The 10,000-nt window shown below is 42.4% G+C and overlaps 1 protein-coding gene across 7 annotated transcripts in view; it reads right to left on the bottom strand.

Annotated features, from left to right (window-relative positions):
• The window catches only part of LOC109644486 (receptor-type tyrosine-protein phosphatase mu-like), a 76,341-nt gene that overhangs the window by 4,967 nt on the left and 61,374 nt on the right, over positions 1–10,000 (bottom strand). For 4 of the 7 annotated variants that reach the window (XM_069512166.1, XM_069512165.1, XM_069512163.1 and 1 more), the window contains 6 exons: positions 9,115–9,141; positions 5,773–5,963; positions 2,707–2,794; positions 2,186–2,262; positions 1,849–1,885; positions 886–983 (listed from right to left, as the gene is read on the bottom strand). In XM_069512166.1, coding sequence (XP_069368267.1) covers positions 886–983; positions 1,849–1,885; positions 2,186–2,262; positions 2,707–2,794; positions 5,773–5,963; positions 9,115–9,141 — 518 coding nt within the window. The remainder of the gene's footprint in view (positions 1–885; positions 984–1,848; positions 1,886–2,185; positions 2,263–2,706; positions 2,795–5,772; positions 5,964–9,114; positions 9,142–10,000) is intronic. The other 3 variants (XM_069512167.1, XM_069512164.1, XM_069512162.1) reach the window with 1 other exon arrangement.

The raw sequence follows: 10,000 nt of genomic DNA on the forward strand, positions 1-10,000 counted from the left end.
ACACTTGTTTATTGATTTACAGAAAGGAATAAATTGAACTGTTAATTAAACTGAACAAAAGCAGATGATATAAAAATCTCATTAGAGGCTCCGCCCCCTCCCCTCCCTCATTAACAGCTAATTACTGCTGAGCTAATGACACTGTCACCACGGCAACCAACGAGTTGAACAGTAGAGAAACAGCGACAGAACAAATCAGGTTAGAGCTACAGAGAAATTCACACATAAATAATCAGCCTGATCTATCCCACAATCCCCCTCTGTGACTCTTTGGGAACAGTTCCCAGGTGCCTTCTGGGTAATGAGAGCTGGGACAGGGAGCAAGCTGCATGCGTGTCTATGTGTCCGTGTGTGTGTGTGTGTGTGTCAGAGCAGAACGACTGGACTCAGAGTGTGAAGTTTGTCCTGAAGGGGGCGCTGGAGGTAAAGTGATGAAAACACTGGTTGATGTCTCTTGTGCAGTTTGAGTTGAGCTGATCAGTTCAGTCATTTTTGTATTATCAATCTATTTGTGGTATTTAAAATGTTGGATAAATCCTGAACACGTCATTTATCCAACATTTTAAATACCACAAATAGATTGATAATACAAATATATATATATATATTACATGTATCATGTACTTGTGATACACATGCTCTTTCAGCTGCAGGTTCATGTGAATATTCAATCCTGATGCAAATAGCTGCACTTGATTCACTGGAGAAGTTTTCAGAAATAAACTTTTAAACAAAGAGAAGACACGTGACAGATGCACTCTGGGACATGAAGTCCCAAACTTCATCAGAGAGGGAAAAACAACCAGATGGTCACAACAATCAGTGTGTGTGTGTGTGTGTGTGTGCGTGCGTGTGCGTGCGTGCGTGTGTGTGTGTATGACATACCCGCCCCACCTCCACGAGGTTGGTTACCATGACAATGGCAGCGGTGTTCTCCTGCCAAACCATCCGCCAGAAATCATACACCGTCTCCTGCATCGGACCTGAGGCGCACACACACACACACACACACACACAGAGTAAACCTCATATTAGACAGCAGACGACACCGGAGCTGTACATGAATTATAATGACTGTTTTAATTAATTCAAATTAAGTGCACGTATACACACACACACACAATGTTTTTAATCACTGTTGACAGTCTGTGTTTTGACGAGCTAATTAGTTCATGCAAATCCATTCCTGTCCTCAAGTGTTTTACAGCGAGAACCTGCTGCTAGCACACACACACACACACACACACACACACACACACACACACACACACACACACACTTCATATTCATGCTCACACACTGACATGTTTGTACAAACACTCAGGTTTATTCAGGAGGATCATTTCTACCTTGAGAGCTGTGTGTGTGTGTGTGTGTGTGTGTGTGTGTGTGTGTGTGTGTGTGTGTGTGAGTGTGAGTGTGTGTTTGTGTGTGAGTGTGTGTGTGTGTGTGTGTGGAGATTATCACACATTAACTAAAGAGCAACATTTAAAACTCAACGGTCTGATAAAAAGTAAAGAGTTTATAAAAGTCTGAAACACATTCTACTGAACATGTTGTAGAACATTGATTTAACAGTTCATATTAACATATTAATGATTCTGTCAAAATAAAAGCAGCTGAATTAACTGTGATCACTTCCTGTTCGCACTGAATCACTGTGAAACTGAAGGAAACTTCTATTCACTCTGATTTCTCACTGGATCACTGGTTTGTTCTTGATGACATCACGCTGATGTCATCCCCACGTGTCTCATGTGCATATGGATGAAGCGTGTTAATATTTGTGGCCTATGAAGCTCATGTAGTTGGAGTCAGAGTTTGTAAAGTGTCTTCTTCTCTTCTTACCCTGGGTGGCGACGTAGTTATTGGGTCTGTGGTATCCCTGAGTCAAGAGAAGAAGAACAACAACATGTCTGAGGTCAGAGGTCAAACAGCTGAGACCACATCAGATTCAATATAAACCAATATGTCCTCAGTATGATGGTATGAATCTGAACCTGGTCCTCACAAAGACACAAAGACACACACACTCACTGAGTGTCAGGAAGTTTGTTTACAGAGTCGACACCAACCAACCCTGACTGATGACGACTGTCGGCATGGAAACAGAGTCAACCAGGAGGTTTCACTTCGACTGTTAAAGGAGCTGAGAAAACGGTGTGTGTGTGCGTGAGTTACTTACGTCCACATAGTTAGCGTTGATGTAGTCGGACCCACTCTCTCCGTCCTGAGGCTGCAGCCGCACACGGGAGTGATCATCTAACACACACACACACACACACACACACACACACACACACACAAGATTATTTTCTGCACAATAAATAATCAAATAAAAAATCAATGACCGGTTCATTAGACTCAACTAAACTAGCAACAGTTACGTTCAAACGTTATGAATCAAAATGTGAATTCATATAAAACTAATAAAGAATAAACAATTGAATCACATTAAAACATGAAATTATGAAAGAAGTGAGTTGAATAAAATCTTCAGCTGCTGCGTCACATCAATAAATCATGAAACAGTGAAGGGGAACGAGCAGCAGGTCGTCTGACGTCTGTCAAACATCACCTGTCTCCTACACTTTCACTGTGTGACCAACACTGATACACTGATGCTGCCACAGTGCCGCTGAGCTAGGCAGTAACTATCAGCCTCTGATCTTCAGATCCAGGTGATGGAACCCGTCAGGTACGTACAGGCGATGATGTTTCCGTAGCGGTTCTTCATGCGGTTCTCGTCCTTTTTGGCAGAATCCCAGGGAGCGGACTGTCCCTCAAAGAAACTCTGCAGGAGACAAAGAGACAAAGAGACAAAGAGACGATGTGAAAACAGAACAGGAACTGAGTCGACTTGATGAATAATTCAGTGTGTTTGATTTTCTCTTCTCTCCCTGAACAAACACACAGACGATGGTTTTATGGTCAGAGCAGATGATTATGTCCAATTATGAGATGGAGCAGAGACAGACAGCAGAGACAGACAGCAGAGACAGAGAGCAGAGACAGACAGCAGAGACAGAGAGCAGAGACAGACAGCAGAGACAGACAGCAGAGACAGAGAGCAGAGACAGAGAGCAGAGACAGACAGCAGAGACAGACAGCAGAGACAGAGAGCAGAGACAGAGAGCAGAGACATCTGAACTCCCACTGAAGATAACCAGATGATAACATGAACCAGATGATAACATGAACCAGAAGATAACATGAACCAGATGATAACATGAACCAGATGATAACATGAACCAGAAGATAACATGAACCAGATGATAACATGAACCAGAAGATAACCAGATGATAACATGAACCAGATGATAACATGAACCAGAAGATAACCAGAGATTTATTCAGATTGGAACAGTCTCCTCTGAACTGGACCTTCTTCTGAAACTGTTTCTCTCTCCGTCACACACTTTGATCCATAGCAGGTTTCATACGTCGCTCATTAAACTGCCTGCAGACAATGTGTGTGTGTGTGTGTGTGTGTGTGTATGACAGCAGTCTAACAGCTCCAGACATCCGTCAAAGCGAGGGGTGAACAATGTCTCTCTCTCACACACACACACACACACACACACACACACACACACACACACACACACACACATTCACACACAGTTTGACATGATTGACAGCAGGGAACAAAGGGAGGTAAAAAAAGAAAAAAAGAAAAAAGAATTGAAATAATGAGTGCTGACAGTGACTGTGTGTGTGTGTGTGTGTGTGTGTGTGTGTGTGTGTGAATCACAGACTGTAAATAAAGATCGACAAAATGACAAAAAGTAAAATCAAAATGTCTCTGTCTCCCCCTGGTGTCTGACTGCAGTATAGCTCATAAACTCCTCCTCCATGTTAGTAGATGGGACGTGGACCAAAGTAAAAATCAAAGTAGACGTTAAATAAAAGTTTCTGTCATTTCAGGTCGTTCTTATCCGTTGATGTTTGTTCACGTGTTTCTGATCAGTTTGTGTTTGATTGGTTGATGATAGTGAAACAAGACGTCATGATTGACAGCTGACACTGGCTCCTGAGAGGTGGAGAGTGTGTGTGGGCGGGGCCTTGATACAGCTCCACCTCACGATCACTGCTGCACAGACTGTGAATGATTTCATCACCACAAGATGGCAGCTTTTGTGTCTGAGATATATTAGGCGTGTCATCGTCTTTATTTACAGTCTGTGGTGTGTGTGTGTGTGTGTGTGTGTGTGTCTGTGTGTGTCTTACCTCGTTGAGCTGTCCAGTCACATTAGTTATTAACGGAGCAGCATGAGGGATCAGGAGACAACAGTCAGTTTAAACATCACTGATCGAAGGTGGTTGATCAGAGTCTGGTTCATAATAAAACTAAATGTCTTAAGGACCCTTCAGAACCTCTACGAAGGTTCTCAGACTGGCTGAGGATCCTTAATAACCCGTCACACATACTGTTCTCTGAATTTGACCAGTCACCTTCAGGCAGACGTTACAGAGTGTAAAACCAACCAAGCTCTCACTCAACGTGGATCACTCCACTCAACAGTGTGATACAGTGATATGTCCATGTGTACTGTTGTTGTTGTTGTTGTTGTACAATGTACTGTTCTGCAGCTGCTGCAACACTTTGTCCCAAGACAAATTTGCCTCCGGGACAATAAAGTATATTTGATTTGATTTGTTAATAATATTCACACTGATCATTATCACACACAATTATGATCAATAATCAATCTTCCTGATCTGAGCCGCTCAAAAACAATCAGAAACCAGATTCAATGAGTCTCAGCTGATTAATAACTACAGCGTCCATCGATTGAAGGCTGATATATCTGTTACTGATCAAAGAGGATCAAAGATCACATGAACGAGCTAAGTAACATTCAACTCTTTAAATAAAAAAATAAAACATCTTTAAAAAGTTTTAATAATTCATTTTGTTTTATAAAAACTACTGAGTGTCCTCACAACTACAGAAAGACAAACGCGTGTGTTAGGGAGAGTGTGTGCTCAGTATGTATAATGGATTAGCCCTGAGGGCAGCCTGCTGGACCTGTACACACACACACACACACACACACCACACACACACACACACACACACACACACACACACACACACACATACACAGATATATATACACACACACACAGATACACACACACAGATACACACACACACATACACAAGCACACAGATACACACACACACACACACAGATATATATACACACACACACACACAGATACACACACACACACACACACACACACAGATACACACACACGTCAGATCAGTCAATTGAGTCTGTGGAGAAGTGATGACATAATTATATTGAACTTTCATCGATTCACTGATAACTGACCAGCTAAGATGTGGGGTTGCCATGGCAACCACTTCCAACAGGGACACACTTTGTTTGTTGTTTGTACAATTACACTGATCACAGGCAATGTATGGAAACCATCTCCCCTAGCAACCACTCCCCTAGCAACCATGCAGCTGTGTGATGGAGAGAGTTGAACTGTTTGAAACAGTGAGTTGTGTTTCTGATCAGTGACTTTCTGGTTTAATGAAACAACGCTTCCTTTAATAAAAGGGAGTCCGTCACGTCGTAGCTCCACCCACACCACTTAAAATGTAGAAATATAAAAAGGTAGAAATGTAAAAAGGTAGAAATGTAAAAAGGTAGAAATGTAAAAAGGTAGAAATGTAAAAAGGTAGAAATGTAAAAAGGTAAACATTAAAATGAGAACATGGTAAAATGCTGTGTGTCTGTGTGTCGTCCTCACCTCATACTCCTCTTTGAAGCCGTAACCTTCAGCACACTTCATCTGCGTGATGTGTTGCAGCAGGTCGGCCACTCGAATGGCGGGGTGCAGTTGACCCGTCTGATAGGGCGGAGCCTCGCGCTCGGACTCTCTCTGTTTGTAGTGAGACTGGACGAGGCTGCTGGTTTCACTGGTCATCGTATGACTGTCGTCTGGAAGAGGCAGAGGAGATAGATTAACATTAAAGCTGCGTTAACTCTGTGAGACGACAAAATGATGAATGTTGTCACGATGTCAAATCGTGGTCGGACCAGACTGAAGCTGTTCAGAGTCGCTCAGATCAACGCTATAATAAACAGCTGATTAATATCACATGGTGTTTTTAAAGAGTCTGAGCAGTTTGCTGTAACTAACTTTAGACACTGACCTCTGACCTCCCTGACTGTTCTGGAACAATCGTAACAACGACCATCAAAGTTATTAAAAATTAAAGCTGAAGCAGATTCATGTGTGATGTGATTAGCTCCTGAAAAGGACTGAGAGAATGATCTGATTAGTTCAAGAGGAGGTCGTGTGACTCATGCTCAGGTGTCTGACTGCAAAGAAAAGTTTCTACGATCATTTCATTAAAAGACTATCGGTCTTTTCTTACATCGCATTAGCATGTAAGCAGATTAGCATGTGAAAGGTAAGATCAATGATACAAGTCCTGATCCATGGCTACCATGTTGTTACCACAGCAACACGCATAAATGGCACAAATATCACAGACGTCAAATCACATGACTGGGGGGAGGATGGTGATTGGTGGTTGTTCCTTTTCACACTGCTGCTGAAACTATTGATCCACATCAATCATCTGACCTGGTCAAAGGAGTCAACTCTGATTTATTAAAAGAGACGGACTAGGTCCAGGTCTAGATCCAGTACTGGACTGATCAAGTACTGGTGAGTACTGGGTTAGTACTGGTCCAGACCCAGTACAGGACTGATTGAGTATTGGTGAGTACTGGTTGAGTACTGGTCCAGACCCAGTACAGGACTGATTGAGTATAGGTGAGTATTGGTGAGTACTGGTTGAGTACTGGTCCAGATCCAGTACAGGACTGATTGAGTATAGGTGAGTATTGGTGAGTATTGGTGAGTACTGGTCCGGTTGAGGTCCAGGTTCTTGGAGCTGCAGTGTGAAAAGAGCAGAGTTCAGAGTCCTGGAACAGAACACACCAGATCTATCGACCAATGAAAAACCGCCCAGGACTCTGACAAGAACATTTCAACAAGTCGGCAGACACACCTTCCACTACGCTCTCTATCTCTGTTCTTATTGGCTCGCCTGTGGGCTGACTGACCAATCAGAAACTCAAACAGCCCAACCAATCAGGAGATGGGCGATGTGGTGATTTATGTTTGGATGACAAAACCACGACAACAAAAGAAGCAACCAATCAGAGAAGGAGAGATGGACAGAGCTGAAGCCTGACTGGTCAGCAGTGAAATGGTGGGAGGAGTTGGGGATTGAGATGTTGCAGTTACACAGAGGGGAATAAATGAGGCGCTGCCGCGCTAACTGATGACATCACAGTGGGTGTTGGGTGTGGCTTAATGTGCAGCAGTGACCCCCCCCAACATGAGCCCCCCCCCTTAGCCCCAAATGTAACCACTTACCATTAATGGGCACTTTACACAGAAAGATACAAGAGAAGAAGAAGAGAGAGGAGACAGGGTATAAGCAACAACTTTAGCTTCAGCCTAGCTGACCTAGTGCTAACACACAGCTAGCATGAATTACACAGAAACCTTGCTCCTAGCACTATAGTAACTATTTTGGGAGAGCTAGCCACCAACAACAAGTGCCTATGCTAACCTGGCTAACCTGGCTAACAGTAGAACTCACAGCCTCAGCTAACATCAGACGCTGAAGCCTGAGGACAGAGAAGAAACAAGAATTCATCGAACACTTTTCTTTTAGCTTTTCCCTTCAACAGTAAACTAACCTAGCGGCACCTTTAGCATCCGAGTTTGGATAAACAGAGATGTGGTTAAAAGGTCACAGCTGCAAAGTGACATTTTAAATTTGTATTTCTTTCTCCAAGGAAAAACAAAGAATGAGAGCGTGAGAGTTAGTTATGTTCATGATGTAAAGTCTTGGTGCTAACAGATAGCTTCACTGTGTTGACTCAGAGAAACATGTCATTCATTTTAATCGAATTTGTCGTAATAAAAAAAATTAGACTTCCTGATTCAGTTCAGTCTGAGGTTTAGATACAAACTGGTTCAGAACAGAAACTGGTTTCAGTTTAAATGTTACAGTACATTTTTTCACCAAAACCACCATCGTTTGACCCGTGTGAACAAAAACTAGTTAGCATTAATTCATTAGCATTAATTAGCTATAGTTGCTAAAAATATCATTTGATGGATTAAAAACCATTAACGCAGAATTATATTTCTCTGTTTTCTGTCACAAACGTAAATACATAAAGTTCAGTCTGTTAAAGGTGCAGTGTGTAGAATTTAGTGATATCGAGTGTTGAATTTGCATGTTGCATGTTTTTTATTTGTTTCTTGCTCATATTAAATAAAGAAAATCTAAAATTCCTCAAACATCTGAGAATTCCAACCAGATGTCCAGATTTGGACAGACAGCTAATCACACCTCTGACTGACTCCTTATATTCTTTTCTTTTTCTTTACTGTTTTCCTCCCCCCAGTCCACGTGGCCGTGTTGTGTCCATGCAGAGGTTGGAGGTCAGAGACAGACGTGACGTCAACACGACACGCAGGAATGTTGTGGATGCAGGGATGGAGTGAAGCCCACCGTCGTTTCAAGAAATAAAAACAGGTAAATAACGAAAAGAAAAGAAAAGACTGAACGTGTTCAACTTAATCAATCTAATGTTTCCAAACAAGAAGCAAATAAAAAAATTAATAAAAGATTATAATAAAAAATTATAAATGGAGAGTTAAAAAAAATAACGCAATAGAAATTAAACATAATAAATCTGAAAATAAAAAGTAAATACAAACAAAAAGCCTTTAAAGTAAAATGAAATTTCATAAATTGGAAAATATATTATCTAAAAAATAAAAGATTAAATTAAAGATTAAATTAAAAATAACATAAATTCATGATAAAGGAAAATCTTCAAAAATCAAAAACCCAAAGAACAAAAAAGCAGCCGAACGAGAAGCAAGCAGGGATGGATGGAAGCCAGAATATCACTCTCTCTTCTCATTCTCTCCATCCTCATCTCTGCACTTTCACCTGTCTATCTCTTCTCTGTCTTGCCTGTCTGTCTCTCTGTCTAACTGTGCAGGTACGATTGTCTGTCCTACAGAGGGAAGAAAGGAAATGTGTCTCACCCAGAATGGCCGTCGGTACGAAGGGATCTGCCGCCCGGACACGTCAGCAGCAGACAGACATGTAGACAGGTAGACACAGACAGGTGGCCAGACAGGTAGACAAAGAAAGATGGACACAGACATGTGGACAGACAGGTAGACAAAGAAAGATGGACACAGACAGGTGGACAGACAGGTAGACAAAGAAAGATGGACACAGACATGTGGACAGACAGGTAGACAAAGAAAGATGGACACAGACAGGTGGACAGACAGGTAGACAAAGAAAGATGGACACAGACAGGTGGACAGACAGGTAGACACAGACAGGTAGACAAAGAAAGATGGACACAGACATGTGGACAGAAAGGTAGACACAGACAGGTGGACAGACAGGTAGACAAAGAAAGATGGACACAGTCAGATAGACAGACAGGTAGACAAAGAAAGATGGACACATACATGTGGACAGACAGGTGGACAGTGACAGGTGGAAACAGGCAGGTAGACAAAGAAAGATGGACACAGACATGTGGACAGACAGGTAGACACAGACAGGTGGACAGACAGGTAAGTGGGCAAAGAAAAGAAGAAGAAGAACAAGAAGTCAGCTCTCTACATCTTAAGTCTGCAGTGTTGGGCGGAGGGTGGACGAGTGGATCCGAGTCAGGTGAGGACAGGGTTAGAGGACAATGCACCCACCTCCCCAGTCCGCAGCACTCGACTCTGGCCCAGAGTCGGGAGCTGGAGTCGGACCAGTACTGACTGATCAAGGCTCCACCTTTGATTGATCTGTTTACATCTGGTTCCCAGCGGCGACCAGCTGTGACGTGACATCACCACAGTTTCTGACAGAATGTTTTTAAAGTGCCAACACGTCTCAGAGTGGACAACATGGACCAGGAGA

This window comes from Paralichthys olivaceus, chromosome 17, assembly GCF_024713975.1.
Source record: "Paralichthys olivaceus isolate ysfri-2021 chromosome 17, ASM2471397v2, whole genome shotgun sequence".
NCBI classification, from domain to species: domain Eukaryota; kingdom Metazoa; phylum Chordata; class Actinopteri; order Pleuronectiformes; family Paralichthyidae; genus Paralichthys; species Paralichthys olivaceus.